Source organism: Gymnoscopelus microlampas (assembly GCF_963454915.1).
Source record: "Gymnoscopelus microlampas genome assembly, chromosome: 2".
Classification (NCBI taxonomy): domain Eukaryota; kingdom Metazoa; phylum Chordata; class Actinopteri; order Myctophiformes; family Myctophidae; genus Gymnoscopelus; species Gymnoscopelus microlampas.
This window is the reverse complement of record NC_139939.1, coordinates 44,377,177-44,398,510: the sequence shown is the minus strand read 5'-3', so window position 1 is coordinate 44,398,510 and position 21,334 is coordinate 44,377,177. Positions and strand designations below refer to the sequence as shown.

At 41.8% G+C, this 21,334-nt stretch overlaps 2 protein-coding genes across 2 annotated transcripts in view; one reads left to right on the top strand and one right to left on the bottom strand.

The window, feature by feature from the left end:
* usp43a (ubiquitin specific peptidase 43a) overlaps positions 1-21,334 on the top strand; it is a 133,865-nt gene that overhangs the window by 49,093 nt on the left and 63,438 nt on the right. The window lies entirely within an intron of this gene.
* On the bottom strand, positions 11,607-12,104 carry LOC311065220 (large ribosomal subunit protein uL11-like; the record flags this gene model as incomplete). The annotated part of the gene is made up of 1 exon (XM_084085445.1): positions 11,607-12,104. The coding sequence occupies one exon, from the start codon at positions 12,102-12,104 to the stop codon at positions 11,607-11,609; it is 498 nt and encodes a 165-aa protein (XP_083941571.1).

The window sequence follows — 21,334 nt, the reverse complement described above, 5'->3', positions numbered from 1 at the left end:
CCAGTTACTTTTCGCAGTATAGGTAAATGTAGCATTACCCCAACACTGCTCACAACAACAGCTAAATTCATTTTAGGTATTTTAGGATGTGTTTTGTTTTGGTCTCTAAGCCAAGGTACAGCTTACCTTTTGGTAAACAAGTAGAGCAAGAATAAAACGTCAGGACTATCTAAGTATCCTATCAATTATGCAGTATCAAACCTGAAAAGTACCACGCACCAAAACTCATGTCCCGAGGATGTGTTTGCATAACCTGGAATATATCACACGACATAGATATACTATTGGAGAGAATAGGTAATCAGCACAGGCGAGAATATATACATGTTGTTTGTCCCGCGGATAATCAGTAGCTGGAGAAAGTAGGTCAGATAGACCTGTGCAGAGGTATAGGGGATATGGATATTTAGGATGGGGTTCTGGCTCGCTTTGTTTCATGCACCCCAGAAATATGGAGGGAGATGGAGCCTTTAATGAAACAGCAGTGATGGAGTACTTGCATGTTTTTACTTAAGTAAAAGTATCAATACTGCAATGTACAGTAGATATACTCTGTTACAAGTAGAAGTCCTGTATTCAAAATGTACTTGAGTAAAAGTACAAAATAATATACTTAAAGCCAAAAGTATTCATATAAAATTGTACTCATTGTGCAGAATGTCCCATTTCACAAGTTCAAAATGTATTAAAAAAATAACAGTATGAGTAAAAGTACTATATTTTCCTCTGAGATGTAGTGGGGTAGAAGTATTGAAAATTGTAACTGAAGAAAGTAAAAATACTAGTACAGTACTTGAGTACATGTACTTAGTTACTTTACACCACTGTGAAACAGACTGTAGGTGTCTTTCTAGTCTTGGCAGTACAATTGTATATCTGCGCTCTCGTCTTGCGTTTAGCCCTTCAACTTGTCTCACTATTGAATCCAGATATACTGGATACGTTAAAAAGTTATACAAATTATTAAATTCAGATATACCTTGGCAGTTGTCATGCATAATTCATTTTCAAAATGATTCTTGCCTTTTCTTTTTCCCCAATGCTGAAGACACAACAATTATGAGCAGAGATTCCAGCCAAGGCCCTAGTCAATTTCCAAGATGCTAATAGGAATGGCTCGAGGCGGAACAATCAATAATTGTACAGACAGGGCTACTTATCACCAATTCACAAGCATAGTTATTCTGTTCAATTAGCAATGAGATACAGCAGTGCAGGTCTGTGTGTATTAGACAACAAAAGGCTGTCTCCCTCAACTGATCTCTGTAGAGGATCACAATTGGTGACAATTGTTGTCTGTAAAAACGGATGCGAGTGGTGACACTCACCAAGTCACACACAGATATCATATTAAGTACTTTAACCCATTTTGAGCACGTCAGGTGAGCATTTTCAAAACGTAAAAAAAAAATATATATATATATGAAAAAATTGCTGATCTACTGTACAAGCTCACAACACGTCACCAGTGCCCATACCCTAGGTGGGGTTGGCAATAGGGCCTTTCTGTGTGGAGTTTGCATGTTCTCCCCATGTCCCCTAGGGTAGGTACCCTCACAAAAAACATGCAGTAATCCTGGTCTCTATACTGCCTCCCCCTGGTCAGCCGGAGCGCCTGATGGAGGGGAAAGGAACTGGTTGGAATAACGTGTTCCTTCCACGCGCTACGTCCTACCAGGGAAAGAAGCGGCCTGCTAACTCCTCGTGCGTTGAGGGAAGCACAAGCTCAGTTCTGGGCTCTCCCCAGGCTGGCAGAGGGAGAGTCGCGCCCGATTGGCACTGGGTGAAAAAATAGTGTTACGAAAATCGTGGGATAATTACAAAAAAAATAAAAATAAAACACATGAGCTTGTGGATTGCCTGTTTTCAAAAAAGAAAAAAGAAAGAAAATAAAGATATTGTGGTTAAAAATCCAGGCCAACTCCATGGTAATCCTCTCTCCCGCTACGTTCAGTTACGTTGTGTGAGGCGATCAATGATGGAGTGTCTGACTCTCTGACACTACAGTTGTATTGACCTCACTGTGCTGTTAAGGTTAAGCAGCCATTGGATTATCCCATTATGGTCTAAAACACTTGTACTATATCCCTGCGGAGCGCCATGTTGCACTCAGCCTGGTAAATTGGAAATCGTTCGGACATGGAAGAAGCACATCTCTTGTTCAGACAGCACAGTAGTAGGTGAAAACTACGCACTGATCTGCTTAGAAAGACCGGCTAAGTGCACCATTAGATTCAGCAGTGGTGGAAAAAGTACTCAAATGTAGTATCAATACTGCAATTTAGAAATACTCTGTTACAAGTAAAAGTCAAGAATTCAAAATAATTTACTTGAGTAAAAGTACAAAAGTATTGGTATCAAAATGTACAGAAAGTACCAAAAGTAAAAGTACTAAAATGTTTGAAAATAGCAGATCTACAAGCTCACAACGCGCCGCTATTTACAAAATCTAACAGATTATCAATTACATTTTAAACACACATGACACTTGTAATATGAAATGTAATCAAATTACCGTTTTTAACCTTTTTAGCAAGAATTATTCTTTATCTAATTTACTCAAAATCAAATAATAACGATTGGCTCTTACAGTAACTTTGACAAAAGGATTACTGGACTGTACCAGTCTCTTTGTCTATCTCTCTCTCTCTCTCTCTCTCTCTCTCTCTCTCTCTCGTTCACACACACAGAGACACTTACATACCAGAGTGTTTAGGAAACATTATCAGATTCATTAGCAGGTCACTGTAACAACACCAGGACGTATCGTATCACGTAGCACAAATCCCTGAAAACACCCACTGCATCGGCAAACAGCTATAGAGGGTCTTTCTTAATCCAAAATGCACATGAACGCACGCACACTCGTGCACGCATGCACTAATGCACACGCATGCACGCACGCACGCACGTACACACACATCCCATCTATTCTGTCCCTTTTTCCCTCTCTTTTTGAAATGACTGGCTATTTTTAGAGTTGTGTTCCTCCATGGGTTTATTATGTGGCTTTGAATGCAGGCCAATGCTTTGTACTGGCATAAGAGGCCTATTTAACGGATGCAATTAGCCGTATGTACTGTAACTATGCTATACTTTAGACACATGCACAAACTTGCATGTCACTGAGTTCGTATAATTAGCTTATGTGTGCTACTCATGCACTGTGTGAATGTGATACACGATTTAAATACAGTATGTATCTTATTATACACTACACACACAGACACACACATACAGTACATAGATAGATACAGTAGGTGGCCAGTGACTTTGACCAGTTTCACTTTCAAAACCTTTGCATCATGCATGTCACACAAACAGAATGCGGCACACAACTAGGGCTGTCACCATTACAAATTTAAGTTGACGATTAATTCATCGCTCAAATAATTGCGATTAACGATTTAATTGTGTTTCTGTCGTTGAAAATTAATGGAACATTGTGAGTAGAAGTTACATTTATGTTTGGCTTTTACTTTCGTAAACAACAGTTGCACAGGGCAGATATGACCAATAACACATATTTAATTACTTAATACTTAAAAATAAACATTAATAGTGGAAATAGAAGATCTTTAAGGTCTATTTCCACTGTTTTTGACATTTTTTAAGAATATATGACATTTTTTAACATGGAATTGATTACGACGATTATGCAAAAATAATTGCGATTATGTAAAATAATTGCGATTAGGCGATTATGTAATAATTGTGACAAGTCTACACACAACACCAATGGTTTTGATAATGTGGATTGTGGAAGTTAAATGGTGGATTTGTGGATAGGATTCTATATGAACAAAATATCAACAAAACACATCGCATTCTGTTTGTGTGACACACAGGATGCAAAGGTTTTGAAAGTGAAACTGGTCAAAGTCACTGGCCACCTACTGTAGACAGACAGACAGACAGACAGACAGACAGACAGTAAAATGTGTAAATATCTATGGTAGATAGACATTTACTGTGGACACGAACTGTGTTATTACATCTGCTGAATATGCTACTGTGTCTGAACACTGTGAGTAAGGAGATTGGCTTACTTGTGAGGGTGGTAATCACATGCCGTTTTTTATGATGGGCCATGAGTTAGTTATACCTGGACAAATCCTAATAAGGGGTTTGTACAGTACAGCCTGGTGGAAGGCTGTGTTCATAGAGCACTGCAATTCCAGGATTGCAACTGTGGCTGAATGGCCGACAGTGTTTGAAGAATTCAGGTTTATTCAATGAGAAAGAATGGAAGAAGAATGTGAGGGTGTCACATGGCATACTACTTACTACTGGCTCTTCTGATGAGCTGGTTTGTGTCCCTTTATTTTTCTAAGAGTGTAGAAATTGGACATTTAACCCATTAAGACCAGGAAAGCATCTAGATTTTAACCACTTCAACCATTTTCTTATACTTTGGCTATTTTTTTTAAATCATTTTTTTAAAACACAACAACATGAAAATGTGTGCAAATCTTTGAATATATATATTTTTTAAAGCGAACATTTGTAACTCAAATATTTGCTTCTGGGGATTCTACAAATGTACACAAAAAATGTACAAAATGATATGTATTTGGTCCGGGGACCCCCATCTCAAAATATGTTGTTCCAGGGACCCCCCAGAAGCAAAGATTTGAGTTACAAATCACTTTAAAAAATACATATATTCAAAGATTTACACAAATCTTCACACGATTTTTCAAAAATAGCAGATCTACAAGCTCATAGCGCTGCCGCGCTATGAGCGTGTAGATCTGCTATGTTTGAATAGCCAAAATATGGTTAAAAAAGGTGTAAAGGTGACTAGCAGCAGGGGTTACCACTGTTGCCTCAACAGCAGGACGGTCTTGGGTTCAAATCCCCCTGGGGCTGACTGTGTTTAGTGTGCATGTTGTCCCCGCAGGTTTCCTCTGGGTGATCCAGTTTGGTCCCAGTAAAAGACATGCATGGAAAGTTCATGCTCCTGCCACTGCCTTGACCTTGGGTTGGGACCTTGGGTTGCACTGCAACTCGTTGTGAGCTTGTAGATCTGCTATTCTCGGGACACTGGCGCGCAACTTGAGTCAAGTCGAAATCAGGCTTTGGAGCTGCAGCATAGGCCAATGGCTGTTGACTGCTCCTAATGTTTGAATTGGTTAAATGCAGACGCCACATTCTGTGTATGTGTACTGTAAATGTACTGTAGTTTGGCAATGAATACACTTGAACTGAACCACTTTGAACCTGGCATCCTTATGTTGGGCATGTGATTATAGGAGAAAACATTGTGTGTGATGCCACGCATTGTGAGATTATAGATGGGATATTTTGCTGTTCGTCGTACAACAAAGTAGCTGTAGGGCTTAAAGGACGACTTCACCCATTTTCAACTTATCTTCACTAATGCTCATGATAAAATGGTACACACTTTTTCTACTCAGTCTATGTATCAGAGGACGGCTGTGACACTTCAGAAACCTGCCTACCAGTGACATCATCGTTAGGCAGGTTTTTGTTTTCAAACAAGATTTTTTTTTTGTTTTTGTTTATTAATGGCTTCCATTAGACCATGCTAACTTTCCAGGAATAGAAAGCCCACAGCCTCTATTAGCTTGGATTCCACATCTATGATGTCACTGGTAAGAGGGTTTCTGAACTAACCACAGACACAGATATAGTAGACAAAAAGTGTGCAATATCATAAAGAGCATTAGCAAGGACCAATTATATGAGTATAGGTTGAAAATGGGTGAAGTCGTCCTTTAAGTGGTTAAATAGATTTTTCCAAACCAAAACCAATGACAGAGCTTAGGAATTCATTCTGGCTCATGTCCCTCACCTGGAGTTCCATCTCCTACAGCTGCATTGCCTGGTTGTTGTTGGAGCTCCTTCCAAGACCTGCAGATTAATACATGAAGCACCGGTAATTATACTACAAAACACACACATACAGTACCTCAGGCAGGAACACCATGCAAACACTAAGACATCTTGGAGTCTTGTTTTCTTTCAAACCTCTGGAGGTAATACCTTGTTTCCTGTTTGCTCACTCCCACCCACCTGTTTAACCCATTTAGACCGGGAAGGCATCTGTGCCATTTTTTTTTTGATTTCTCTGGCTATTCAAAAATAGCAGATCTACAAGCTCATAGCGCGGCACCGAGTGCCGCGCTATGAGCTTGTAGATCTGCTATTTTTTTTTAAAGAATGTGTGTGCAAAATCTTTGCTTCTGGGGGTCCCTGGAACAAAATATTTTGAGATGGGGGGGGTCCGCAGACAAATAGCAACATAATTTTTATATATATTTTTTTTAACTGTTACGATTTAGAGGACATTTGTAGAATCCCCAGAGGCAAAGATTTGAGTTAAAAACTTTTGCTTCAAAAAACATATTGAAATATTTGCACAAAATGTCTGCGAAGAAATTGCAGATCTACAAGCTTGTAGCGTATGAGCTTGTATATCTGCTATTTTTGAATAGCCCAAAGTATAAAATAATGGCTATAGCTAAAAAAAAAATGTCTAAAATGACACATACCGGTATATGCGTTCTCGGATTGAATGGGTTAAATAAATGATGATGCTAGCTCCATGTTTGAAACACCCAACGGGTCTTCTACAGCATCTATTTCAGCCTTGAAAACTACCGCTGTAACTGCCACCAGGTATACTGCGTGTGCATACTGTACGTGCGCGTGTGTGTGTGTGTGTGTGTGTGTGTGTGTGTGTGTGTGTGTGTGTGTGTGTGTGTGTGTGTTTGTGTGTGCCGTGCCTATAAGAGAAGGACTGAAAAAGCTTGTGCGTGCGCTTATTATCAGTCTGATGAATTTGGAAATGTTACTGTACCGCTCAGTGTACACTCCTTCCTCTAGCTTTTTTTTTTTTTTCGTGTCTGGGAGGTTCAGTCGCTAGAGCAGTGGTTCTCAAACTTTTTCTTGTCAAGGACCCCCAAAATGATATGTATTTGGCCACGGACCCCCATATCAAAATATGTTGTTCCAGGGACCCCCAGAACAGCAAAGATTTGAGTTGAACAAAAACATACATATTCAAAGATGTGCACACATTTTTCATGATTTTTAAAAAAATTGCTGATTTAAAAGCTTGTAATTTTTTAATAGCCAAAGTATAAAATATGGTTAAAGTGGTTGAAAAGATTGTGACGCTGTATTCTTTTTTTTTGCTGGGACCCCCTTAGTAGCCCCCCAAGGACCCGTAGGGGTCCCCCGACCCCCCTTTGAGAACCAATGTGCTAGAGCACTCGCCTTTGGACCATAAGGTTATGGATTTGATCCCGGGCACCGCCAACTCAGTGTATGAGTGGCACTGCTTGGGTAACTAAGTCATGCGGTATAAATCACTGGGAGCTGAGGGTAGGTGTGGCGCTCCACCTCAGCTATCCATCTCCCAGGGGTCTAGCACATTGACACCCTCGTTGGGCTGATACTGACAATAAGCCACTCCGACCTACTTATCTCTTCTTCTTCTTTTCTTCCTCCTCCCAACTTCATGGACCTCACATTCATATATTAAGCACTTTCAACCTATAGCATTCCTAAGGAGCCCGTCTGCTGCTATGCTCACGCACCTTTATATCTTATCTCAGTGTAAATATGTAGATAACTTTTTTTTTTGTTCTCTTGTTTGATCTCGTTTCCGAGATTAACTAAAACGTGGGATTATAACTTGTAGCCGCAAATTCATTAAAATGTGGGAAGGAGTTATATCTCGTAGCCACAAAATACAATTTCAAGCGCTCAATATAGTAAAATGTGGCCTCAATAAAATAACAAATATTTTCTATCGCCACTGGGGGAAAAAAGTTTCACTATCCGGTGGGAGAACCATGCAGACACATGCAGTTTGATGCTGCTTCATCAGACAGTATGTATTAATATTAGGACATGCTGCCTGGCAGAGATTTGCGCTCTGCTGAGCACACCTTTCTAGTTTCTGTAGATATCTTTCAGTGTGTCTGTTTGTCACTCACTCCCCCCCCCCCCTCTCTCTCTCTCTCTCTCTCTCTCTCTCTCTCTCTCTCTCTCTCTCTCTCTCTCTCTCTCTCTCTCTCTCTCTCTCTCTCTCTCTCTCTCTCTCCCTCGCTTTCCTTTCTGGTTCTATTCACAACTCTGCGATGCCCTGGGGGCATTTTGTGGAGCTGTCTGATTTGAATAAATGTTTGATTAGAGCTGATGCTGTCTGGCGGTTTGGGCTGCGGATCGGGGAGACAGCGCTCCGGTGATGCTCTGATGTGGCCTAAATGAGTCTTTGTCAACCCCCAGTGACTGTCTGTCACTCACACTTTCTGACTTCCATTTTCTTGGTGGCTTGGGAGATGTGTGCAGAGAGCTATGGCCTCAAACTTCATCCAGAGTTCCAGACAAAGAACATGGCTCTGAAGATTGCTTAGCTATTATTTTTTTTGTATTAAGATATTTTTTGTCTAGGTTTTCTTGATCAGTGTGCGTTGTGTGTGTAATACTGATGCAAATAACAGGCTTTTGTAGAAACTAAGGCTGCACAATGTATCACAAATAATTGGATTGATTTTATGATTGACAATTATCTTATTTGTACCCTGCAGGACAGGTTGATACATTGAACTGACTCTTTGCACATAATAAGTGTCTGCTTACTCGTAATGTCATAGTCATTCATACCCTTTGATAAACATAGAGTACAGCTGACCCCCTGCTGTTTACTGTGATGTATTACTACTAATGATGATAATGATATATTCACCTGTGGGCCCCCAGCAGTATGGTCTCTCAGCCTGGCCACTGTACCCCCTGCCAGGCTTAACCCCTTAAGACAGGGAATGCATCTGTGCGACCACTTTAAATAAATAATTTTATACTTTGGGCTATTCAAAAAAATAGCAGATATACAAGCTCATAGCGCGGCACCGAGTGCCGCGCTATGAGCTTGTAGATCTGCCATTTGTTTGAAAAATCGTGAAAGTTTTTGCAAATCTTTGAATATATATATTTTTAAAAGCGAACATTTTTAACTCAAATCTTTGCTTCGGGGGCGGGGGGGTCACAAGATATTTTGAGATGGGGGTCCGTGGCCAAATACATATCATTTTGTGGGTCCTTGACATGAAAAAGAACCATTGATATATAGCAACATAAGTAAAAAAATAAAAAAATAAAAAAAACAGTTAAGATTTAGAAGACATTTGTAGAACCCCCAGAATCAAAGATATGAGTTACAAATGTTCGCTTTAAAATATGTATATTTTCAAAGATTTACACAATTTTTTACGATAAAAAAAAAAAGCAGATCTACAAGCTCATAGCGCCGTGCTATGAGCTTGTACATCTGCCATTTTTGAATAGCCAAAGAAATCTAAAATGACACACAGGTGCGTTCCCGGGCCTTAACGGGTTAAACTAGCTCTCCCCTGCTCCCTGCTTTTGAAGTTGGTGTTATCCAGTTATAACGTTATACGTCGTGATGTGAGAGGGCCTCTTTGATTCCTGTTTCCCTTCCACTGTTTTTATGACCACCTCAGACTAGACGTGAGCTCTGAGCGGGCCGTACGCTCAAGTCAAGTCACGATGGGATGATAAATGACGAACAATTGCGGTGATCTCGCCATACGCCGTATTATTTGGTCTACACACCACTTTGATAAATGAGGGATATTGTGAGGTGAGCGTTCCCTCAGCCCTTACCCTAGTCTAATCCTAAACTGAGGGAACATTGGGCTGAGGGAACATAGGCAGGCATGACCCCATTGTGAGGAGAGTTATAAATCCACTTCACTCTAAGAAGGAAAAGAAAGACCTGCACGTGGTTTTTCGTAGATCTCGGCAATGCCTTCGGGTCGTTGCGGAGGACACCAAAAAGGCTGTTCAGGCTACAGTACTTCCAGGACTTCCAGTTCTGTGTCACAACAGGACTGCCTGGTTTCATCTTGAAATGGTGGGCCGCACCATCTCTCCCCTGGCATTCACCATGGCAATGGAACTCATTATTAGAGCTGACAAGGATGAAAACACCTGCTGAATAAACTCCAGGGAAAACCTAAAAAAAATCAAGTGAGTGGAGTGGTGCCTTTGATGAGTTCATTATGCGCATCATGTGTTGCACTCCTGTTTGTGTTTCATTAGTGTAACTGGTTGCATCTTTGTGTTGCAACTAGCTGCAGCTGTTGAGGCCAGACACTAACATGTTGAGGCCGTCCGCAAACATACGGACGGACAGACACACATACACAGTCAAATGTAGGAGTGGTTGGCACCACCAAAAAAAAAAAAGGAGATCAAACCCAGCAAATCCCACGCAGGGACGTGCACAGATAGACTCTAGGTGGTGCCAGAGCACCTGCCCTTTGCCCTCTTGACCAGAAGTGCCCTTTTGATTTTTTATTTTTTTTTTCAGTTTACAGCAGGGGTCTTCAACAGGGGGTCCAGGACCCCTAGGGGGGTCTTCAGAGTGACTACAGGGGGTCCGCCAATTCTTTATGTGATATGATTTTTCTTTTTACCATAACCACTCGAAACCTAGCGTCCCTTTTCTGAGGAGAACTTTAGCCAAAAACAGCAGATCTACAAGCCCACAACGCCTCGCGCTGCGAGGCGTTGTGGGCTTGTAGATCGGCTATTTTTGGCAAAGAGGTATAGGTGTAGAGGGAAAAAAGAGCAGACCAAGTCAACAAAAAAAAGTATAATTTACTTGAGCACCTGCCCCTCAAAATGTCTGTGCACGCCACTGATCCCACAGGTCTCTCCATAGTCAAAGGCTGACTTGCCAAAGAGAGGTTTCACCTCAACGACGAGCCAACACCAATAGTCCAAGAGAAGCCCATCAAAAGCCTTGGTCGCTGGCACAGGGCACACCTCTAAGATTCTGAGCAGGTGGAGCAAATGACAAATTAACTAACTGCTTTCCCAGGGAAGCTGAAGTTGCGGTGCTTTTCAATTTGAACTGCTGTCCCATCTCACGTGGCCAATTACCATCTACGAGGTCACTCTATCCCATCCATGCCAATAGGCTGGAGAGAATGTTTGAACGTACTTGTGAGGAAGTGGTTTGATACAAGCTATAAAGCTGTGATGCTTTCGATTTGGACTGTCGCCCGGTTCCCCTGTGGCCAATTACCATCTGGTCACTCTGTCCCATGCCAATCGGCTGGAGAGGATGGTGAACATGCTTTTGAGGAAGTGGCTCAGCAGATATAGTAGGCCTGTACAGGAGAGGAGTTACATCATTAGAGACCACATACTGTATGATGCACCAACAAATCTACATCTCTGGTTTGGAGAGGATCCTGCCTGTCTCCAGTGCGCAGCCCTGGCAACACTCGAGCACATCCTGGTGGGTGTAAGACCAGCCTAACTCAAGGAATCTACACATGGCACACAGATTGTGAAGGCGTGTCCAGTGGAGGTGGGCTGCAGGGGCTTTGTAGCCAGTTCCACCGCAAGGCTCCTTGAGGAGCTAGGGATCAGAGGGCAAGCCCAACCAAAGCAGGGCTCATCAATATGTCCATACATGGACAAAATGTGTCCGTGGCAAGACATTTTAGATGTTGTTTTTACACACCATTGTGATGTTCTTATTTTGATCAAAACTTATAATTAATTAATTCATTAATTCTGGCACTCAATGAGTTAACTCAGACGTCGGGGCACTGAATCCTGCCACTCCGGATGTCATCGATGACGTCGTGAGGAGGGCGACCGTCGACGGTGCAGCCCACCGACTGGGCGGTGCCGAGTATCTCCCTGACGGTACCGGAGAGACAGCGGGGGGAGGAGCGAGGCCTCATGACCCGGGCGATGGCCACGACGTCGTCGAAGTCCACGCTGCCGCCGTGCTTGATGTTCTTCACCTTCTTCCTGTCCCTGGGGGGCTCCTTCAGGGCCCTGATGATCAGCGCCGAGGCGGACGGGACCACCTCGATGGCCGCCTGCCGGTTCTGGACGGTCAGCCTCACCGTGACCCGCAGGCCCTTCCAGTCGGCCGTGGCCTTGGCGATGTCGTCGCCCACCTTCTTGGGGGACAGGCCCAGGGGTCCGATCTTGGGAGCCAGGGCCGACGTGGCTCCGACCTCTCCTCCTGTGCACCTCAGGGTCACGACCTTGACCTCGCTGGGGTCCAATTTGGGAGGCATGTCGGTGCAGTGGAACTCCTGTTCAACTTGGTTTGGTTTGGTTTGGTTTGGTTTGGTTTGGTTTGGTTTGGTTCGGTTTGGTTTGGTTTGGTTTGGTTTGGTTTGGTTTGGTTTGGTTCGGTTTGGTTTGGTTTGGTTTGGTTCGGTTTGGTTGGTGAGAGTGTCGGATGAACCCAGAGTCAGGACGACCGATTAACTGTTGCACTTTCACCTTCAGATTTTTTCCCACTGGAAGAAGATTGAGTTGCTGCTGAATGTCGTTAGGTTTATTTGTCCTTCCTTTTAAAGAACCTGATTGTGGTGCTGTGATGTCATTGATATCATTACGTAGAATACGCCGTCTGACCGTTCGACTTCAACGTCCCGAGGGAGTGCAGTGTATGAAGTCAGTTGGATCGCCAGTTGTACCTGATGATCTGACCGATGTGCCCATATATTTGGGCATATAATGATGACATTATTCAGGGGCCTCCATATAGGCATAAAAAGGACAGACAGATAGATACAGAGATCTCCATGTATGGGCATACAAGGGACACAGACCATGGTTACCACCTCAGCGTGCTGACGACACAGAGGGAGTGCCGTACCCCTTGAGATAAGATGCATCATCTCATTTACGAGGGGGTCCTCAGCACAAATGAACAAGGCATACAATACACAAACAATACAACAAAATACATCCACGCAGACAGACAAGACAAGAGCTCTCCCAAAGCACCAGTTCAACACCAAAGTAGCACAATTCATATGGAGACACTCCCATGAACACAAGAATAACCATAGAAAAGCACAAACCGGTACAGCATGCATCAACATGCTCAAGCAGGGTTCCATTTGGTTACACATTTGTAAACTCTACTCATTGTTTTGTCTACTCATTTTGTATGTCCATTGCAAAAATAGAATTTTGACAAAAATGTCCACCACAAGCCAGCCAGCATGGCGATGTCCCTGAATCAAAGGCAATCATAGAGCTTGCCACTGTCGACGTCGACAAAAGGAGCAGACACCGGCTGTGACTGAAACGAAAGAGAGACAGCGTTCGCCGCAGAATGACCACATGAGGTCACCATGTGACACAAACCCACCCAGGTCAGCCTGTGGTGGGCCTGCCTCAGCCTTCTATCACGTCTTGTGATAGAAGGCTGAAAACACCAATTGAGGCCGCGGCGCACACACCCACCTCCACACCCACACTCATGTTCACACCTATTGTGTGTCTGCTGCTTCCCCGGTGCAGTAAGTGTCACCCATTTCTCCACTGGTCGTGTTCACTTAACACTATACCACGACAAGCAGCGCACTGACCCATCATTGTAAAATAGAACTTAACTATTCAGCATTCTGAAGCCTTCTGCTCCTGCAAGCAGACCGAGACAAAATGAATTAATTGAATACGATACTTTAATATTGTATAGTTTAGCCAGAAATCAGTTTTTGCATGGATAAAAAGCTTGTGCGATGCGACGCATTGTGAGCTTGTAGATCTGCTATTTTTATTTGAAAACTTTAAATGGGACATTCTGCATAATGAGTACTTTTACTTTTGGTACTTTAAGTACATTTTGATGCCAATACTTTTGTACTTTTACTCAAGTACTCCGGACTTTTACTTGTAACGGAGTATTTCTATATTACACTATTGATACTTTTACTGAAGTAACAAATTGAGTACTTTTCCCACCACTGCGTGTGTGCGTGAGAGCGTTTAGGGAGGTGTTATGACTTCAGACTATTGAGAGAAAGCACTGCAATGCAGAATGCCCGCAACACTCCAGATTAAACCTTTAAGACCTGAAGCCGATTCTACATGTCTCCTAAATCTCAACAGTATTCTGGAAAACGTATGTTTCTATATCAGTGGTGCTCAATCTTTTTCATGTTAAGGACCCCCAAAATGATATGTATTTGGCCGCCGACCCCCATCAAAATATGTTGTTCCAGGGACCCCCAGAAGCAAAGATTTGAGTTAAAAATGTTCGCTTTTAAAATATATATATATTCAAAGATTTGCACACATTTTCACGATTTTTCAAAAATAGCAGATCTACAAGCTCGTAGCGCGGCACTCGGTGCCGCGCTATGAGCTTGTATATCTGCTATTTTTGAATAGCCCAAAGTGTAAAATAATGCTTTTAGTTCAAATCTAAAAATGACACAGATCCAGGTCTTAATGGGTTAAACAACAGTCTCAAGGTGCATGGCTCAACAAATATCATGAAACGCTGAGGAAGACCTGTTAGGTTGAAACACGTCCGTTGCTCTGTCCGTGCAGTGAGGTAAAAATAAAACTATGTGAAAAGGACATTTACTGTGTGCACTGCTGGCTGTTTTCTCTCACTTTCATGACTTCAGATTATGTAAGCGCATTTGCCTGCATTCTGCTGCATGTAACCCCTAGAAGAACCATGGATGGACCAGAGAGGATATAATGGCCCAAAGCAGGAGCTCACTTCTCTATTATTCTATCTATTCTATTCTGGAACCTAGAAGCGTGTTTGCGTGCGAGGGAGTGTACATGTCCCATTGTGTATGCACACGTTTTCCTCTCGGAGAATATCTTTCTGCAGAGATATGGGATAGGAATACTGAGTATTGTGTGCGCACACACATACCTTCCCACAAGCCAATGTGCAGAAACTCTTTATTCTCGGTGACTTGATGAATCTACAAGCCAACACAACCAGCTGCTTTTGACAGCTTATCGCTTACATTGTCACAAATAAAGCCTACTAATGACAAAGAAGGCAAGGACAGCATTCCGAATGGACTATTATTGCCACATGGATGTTCTTCAGTATGTGAATTTGCAGTTTTATAAACATTAGACTCAGGTACATCATGGGCTTTTAGATGTCCACAACGAGCAACGACACGCCTATCACAGCAGGGTCATCACTAATTGTTATAGCAAGATCTTTATAGCACGATAATGGTTTACCGAGTGCCGCGCTATGAGTTTGTAGATCTGCTATTTTTGGAAAATGAGTGCAAATCTTTGAATATATATTTTTTTATATAAATTCTCATTCTCACTGTAGCAGATCTGTACGGATAATACGTTTTTCTCCTTCACACAACCACTGTACAAGGAAAATATACTCTCCCAGCAGCATCACACGTTTTCCCTTATCTCCAGATTAGAGATTACACATACAAATATATAAAGTCTTTAATGTACTCCACCTCCCTCACACATTTCTCACACAATTATGAATCAACCCCCGTATTCAAAGAGACATATTTCACAAATGGTAATTCCTTTTCACAGCATGTGAATCAATCTCCACACAGCATTTGAAAGAGGCTTTGGGAAAAAGATCTTGCTATATAACTATAAGTGATGAAAGATGGGAAACGTATCTTTAAGTTATTCACGGTTGCTCTATAAACTCCAGACACCAACTGGTTCAATTTAAGGTGATTCACAGACTGCGTTATTCCTGTGCTAAACTGCACTCGTTTTATCCTTCTGTATCTCCACTTATGCCCAAAAAGTCAGCAGAGGGCACTTTGGGACATCTCTTTTGGATGTATCCCAAACTAACTAACTTCTTAGGTGATATTTTTAAGTTAATCTTAATGTATCATCACTCCAGAACCTTATTGTGCCATTCTGGGTGGGTCTCAATGTATACCCACAGATGAGACAGAAAGTGAGTGGGCCTCTTCACTAGGACATCACATAAGTTGCAAAATCTCTCATGAAAAAATTTAGGTGGAGTTTGAAATGCAATGTAATTTATTGTCACTTTCAAATTTGTGACAATATCTACTGACAACTTTAGATTCAGAAATACGACTTGAGAAGAGATGTCTCTAGAACAACTGTAGTTTAGGCCCGGGCCGCTGACCTAGCGGTCCGGGCGCCTGGGCTCCGGTATGGCCTGGCAGCGCATCGCGGCGCATTCCCAGTGAGCTTTGCTGCGTGTCTCTCCCCATCTCTCCCTCTCTCTGAACTATAAATGGCCAGAAAGGCCCCAAAAATAAATATTTAAAAAAAAAACTGTAGTGTAGGTTTGAGTATATCAGATTGTTGAACTTGGTGTACTTTATTAAGATGGTCATAGAGTATTGTGACTCAAGAATCTTCAGATTAGCAGTGGACTACTAACTGTACTGTATATGGTAGAATTATTTGTAATGCTGATGAATACTGCTGAACCACAGAAAAGTATTTCTATCAGTCTCCTCTTTATAATACTTCAGTAAGTGAAGAAGTTCACACTTTTTGAACCAAAACATCAATTGGCATGATTCAGAGCCAGCGGTGAAACGATAGCTGAGACCAGATGTTGGAGATAGTATTGATCTTGAAACTTAAAATAAGTATGTGCCAATACCTCATTGGTTAAAGATAATAAAAACTCACAGTGATGTGATTCAGGTCTTTCATTCAGAAAGAGTTCATATCGCTCGTGGACTATCTTTGTGAGATATATGCTGGGATACAAGCTAGAGACATCATAGTACATAGAAGATCATTATAGTCCACTCGGCAGTCTTTCAACTAATTCTAAGTCTTTGAGACACAAGTCTTTGAGGTACGGTATGAGGGCAATGCAAAGTCTTTTTAATATGAAAGTCCATATGCTGAGTCAGTGGCGCTTTGAGGGATCAATTTCCAGATACAGTCTGTCGACCTGGAGGATCATAAGTCATTATGGATTCTAGGGAGAGTGTAGGCTATACCAGATTGTATCGGGTTGTTTTAAACCATTTATTTGTATTCATCCTCACAGATTTGAAGCCTGTTTCAAGTTCACCTTGATTTCATCACCAAATTTTAAAGTGGGCTCTGAGAGTAAAGGAATATACATCTCTGTCACTTAGTTGTCTTTAAATGTTATAAAATGTTATCCTGGTCCTCAATGATGCCACCTTCACCTGCACGGCATATGACAACGTCTTCATTATTCATCAACTCTACTAGAACTTTTCTTTCTGACTCTTAAGAGATTAGAAGCCAAGGCAAGGTTGTTTTGTTTACTCTGAGCACACAAGTCCACTGATGGATTGCTTACCTGTGGCGTAAAAATGTGCTTTTAGGTTTGAAAACTTTTTCACCAAAGCAGACAGGTTGTGATGGACTCATACTGTGATAAGCCATAGAGTCCCTGAAAGTATCCTTCATATTGGAAACCTTTAATCTCATAGCTCTAAAAAACGCTTTATTTTATTTTTTATATACCAATCTCATAGTAAACGCATCTACCTTAGGGGTACCATTTACCCAGCAAGAATATATTTTTCTGGAACTCAAAGCGATGCTGAAAAACAGCAGTCTCAGTGAATTGGTATCTCAGTCTGATGTGTTATTGAATACAAATATTACCAGAGGCTGTGTAGACCTCTGTGTTTTCCCTGTAAAAAAAATAATAAATAAAACAAATACAGTCTAAAAATATATGTTTTTTTACAGCCAGCAGAGATGTTTCATTCAGTGTCTCTCACATGGGGTTCAGCCACATTAAAACATACTGAGGGCAGAGTTCACTGAGCCACATTTGAGGAATGGGAATTTACAGGCCTGAGGGCACCAAAGGGATGGTCCAAAATGTGTGTGTGCGTTTGTTCGTTGGTGCATGCGTTCGCACCTCCAATTCCACCTTCTCTGTGAGTCCTGGGGCCATACAGTACAGTAGTGTCAAGGGTGTGTTCACATAATAATGATCTGAGCAATACTACTGTACATGAAGATCGATATACTGTATATGCATAAAAAGGAAACTCGGCGTGAGAAGGTGCGTAGCCCTCCACCTACTCTGCAGGTAGTGTATGTACTGTGTGTGTGTGTGTGTGTGTGTGTGTGTGTGTGTGTGTGTGTGTGTGTGTGTGTGTGTGTGTGTGTGTGTGTTAGGGCATTCACAAATAGTGATTTTTAGCATTCGACTTATTCGTCCTATAAGTATTTGAATATTCGATTAATCGATTTGATTATAAAAAAAAACAAAAAAAGGAATGCGAGTCGACGTCAGGCTCCTCGCCCGACGCGTTGACTCTTAGGGGACAGCCCTAGCACAACCGCACATACAGTACAGTATGAAATGATTTGGCAACAATCAACCATGAATGGATTAGGAAAACTACCAACACCAGAGCTCACAGCTGCGTGTCTGCTGTAGAAAAGCCACTGAAAAAAAAGAAATCGACTTTGATGTACAATGGTCGAATAGTGGTTTGATAGTCGGATATTCGATTATTCTGTTAATTCCTTAGTGCGTGTGTGTGTGTGTGTGTGTGTGTGTGTGTGTGTGTGTGTGTGTGTGTGTGTGTGTGTGTGTGTGTGTGTGTACGCGTGCGTGCATTTGAGAGAGGGAAAGATCTGTGAATATCCTGGAAGTGGAAGGATGATAAAAGGTTGGTGACCGCCTCTCTGCAGAATGAGCAGATGACTCTCTCTATCTTAAATACATAATCAGTACCATATACACACACACACACACACACACACACACACACACACACACACACTGAAATGCTGTTTACTCAGAGAGATAACCCACAAAAGTCACAAGTGCAATATGTCACAGACCCATTGGGAAATGTTTACGGCCACAACATAATAATTAACACATTTTAAATCCTCTCTTCCCTCAATCCAAACCGCTCCGTAGTCATTGAGGTTAGATAAGGTCTGTCTTTGTTGCTGCATTCTGTGCTATGATACTATTTTCATGAGATAAATTATATTATAACTTAACTTAACCCATTTAGACCTGTTGCTACCATACGTTGTTATACCTTTCAATCCGGATGCCACCTATGTGTCTCATTAGTTGTTGCTATAATATAGTAACATCATTTTTTATTTTTTATTTTTAGTAAGAATTTGAACGTTTTCAGAAAACTATGGTTAGGTTTTAGAAGGTGTTTTTAGAATCGGCCTCAGGTCTAAATGGGTTAAGAGGCTGCTAAAACCAGCAATCTGTATCGCGCATCTGAGAATGCGAGTGATGGTCTTGACATTTCCTCTCTTTCAGTCATGCCTAGCTAGAACAGACAGGTCCAAGTCTAAAATAGAACACTTAAGCTGACCACACACTTTAGCATACTGGCCGTCTTGTACACATCGTAGCATAAACGTCTCAAAAATCGTTAATCATAAGTATATTGGATTGTTCAGTGTGACGGGGTCAAGGATGGCCATCTACGAGCTGCGTCGAGTCAAGCCCGGATCAAAATATTACTCTTCATATTACTTTTGTTTTTTCAAGCTAAGTTATTGCCCCAGCATACTGTATATCGGTTGACCTAGGTCTTAGTTTTGTCTCAATTCAACTTGCAGTCTGACATGGTGGAAATTAACAAGTCTGCCCTTTTCATGTTGCGCAGCGTGACATGTCATAATTGTGTATTAAGACGGACAAAATTGTGTAGTGTGCAAGCATCTTGAGTAAACGGTAAACTCCTATGATGTGCTTCCAGAGTGAGAAGAACAGACATCCTGACATCCAGACATTCGTAGGCAATTAGAGGAGGAGCAGACCATGACCTTAATCACATTTGAGGGGAATACAGTACATCATTCATAGGATCAGCTCAGGGACCACAGATGTTGTGCAGGGCTTTTTCCTTCCCTTCCTATAACCAATATCAGAACTGAAACAAAGAAAACACGCTCCACGTAAAGGGCCTGTACATAGGGCTGTCACCATTACAAATTTAAGTCGACGATTAATTGTCACACAAATTATTGCGATTAACAATTTAATTGTGTGTTTGAACATTGAACATAGGAACATTATGAAGCCTTTAAGGCTTCGTAAATAAAATGATTGACCTATGTGATCATTTTTATACATGTAAAAAAGCAGAAATAGCTGATCTACAAGCTTACAGCACGTTGTAAGCTTGTAGGTAGCTGATCTACACTGATCTACTGGAAGAATGAAGCCCTGAATGCGGAAACAAAACAAAATATATCACGCCCCCCTTGAACGTCTGACCAACTTCTGACCAATCCCAGTAGCCAAACTTTCTTCGGCTAGTCAGAACATCTCGGAAAAGAACGTCCGAAGAAAGTTTCGAAGAGATCTATCTGAAGTTACTTATAGGCTTTAGAGTCAACCTGAGGTGAATGCTTTCTGCCAAGTCTTATGACAAACCTGAATATTCTATGATCAATCCTGTTTCCGCTGGCTTGGCATGACATACACACCAATGCAAGCCCCTTATCTACCATTTTCGTATCCTCAGAGTACCTGGTCTTGCACCTTCTGAGTGTTTCTTCGTATGAGCGGCAGAAAGGGCACGAGAGACAGAAAGTGAAAGAGAGTGTTTGCGTGACACAAAGAAAGCAGCTATACTGTATGTGTGTGTGTGCGTTTCAGACCTGAAAAGGCCTTTTTTTCCTCCTGTCGCTGAGGTCATGTCCCTTGGTGTTCTCCTGAATGGTCTCTCCACGTACTCCTAAAGAAAGACGAGTGCACCACTCCAGTCCAATGCCTGCCTGACTGGCTGACTGACTGACAGACAGACAGGGGAATTAACTCTCACTGCACTCCCCATTTCACCTGAGGAGGTGAACTGGCCACAGGGGTAACTTTGAACTTTGGAGTACCTTGAAGACAGAGTACTTTAAACTTTGCACTGTTGGGTTTGAATGTTGCTTAACTCATTCAAGTGCACTGGTGGGTGTCAGTGAATGTAGCCATTGTTCAAGCAGCAGAAATCAGAATTTTGTTCTGTGCAATAATAACTAATTCCTGTGGGGTTGAAGTAGTTTTGCTGAGTCAAGGCTACCCGTTGTTGCAGAGTAGAGTCGTGAGCTGCAGTATTACTTTGCACAACTTCGTACAATTCACATAAAACAATTGCGAAGGTTACTGTTTACAGCAGCATATCCTATAGCACAAGTTATTGGTTGGATGCTGGCTCATTTGGATTAATACACTGGAAACTAGAAATTGTACTCCTAACTTTTCCAAATAGATTCCCCATAGTTTTATTTTTCTATATTTTTATGATTACCTTCTCTTTCTTTCTTCCTTTCTTTCTTTCTATCTCCCCCCTCCCCCCCCCCCCTCTCCCCCCCTCTCTCTCTCTCTCTCCCTCTCTCTCTCTCTTTGCCAAGTTGAATTCTCAAGGGGGTGGACCATTACAATTGCAAAATAAAATGGAAGAAAAACGCCCAAAATATCCATCCAATTAAAAACAACCAGCGATTGGACTCATCCAATCACTGATTGCCAATATATTCGTCCAATCACCCAAACCAAGATACC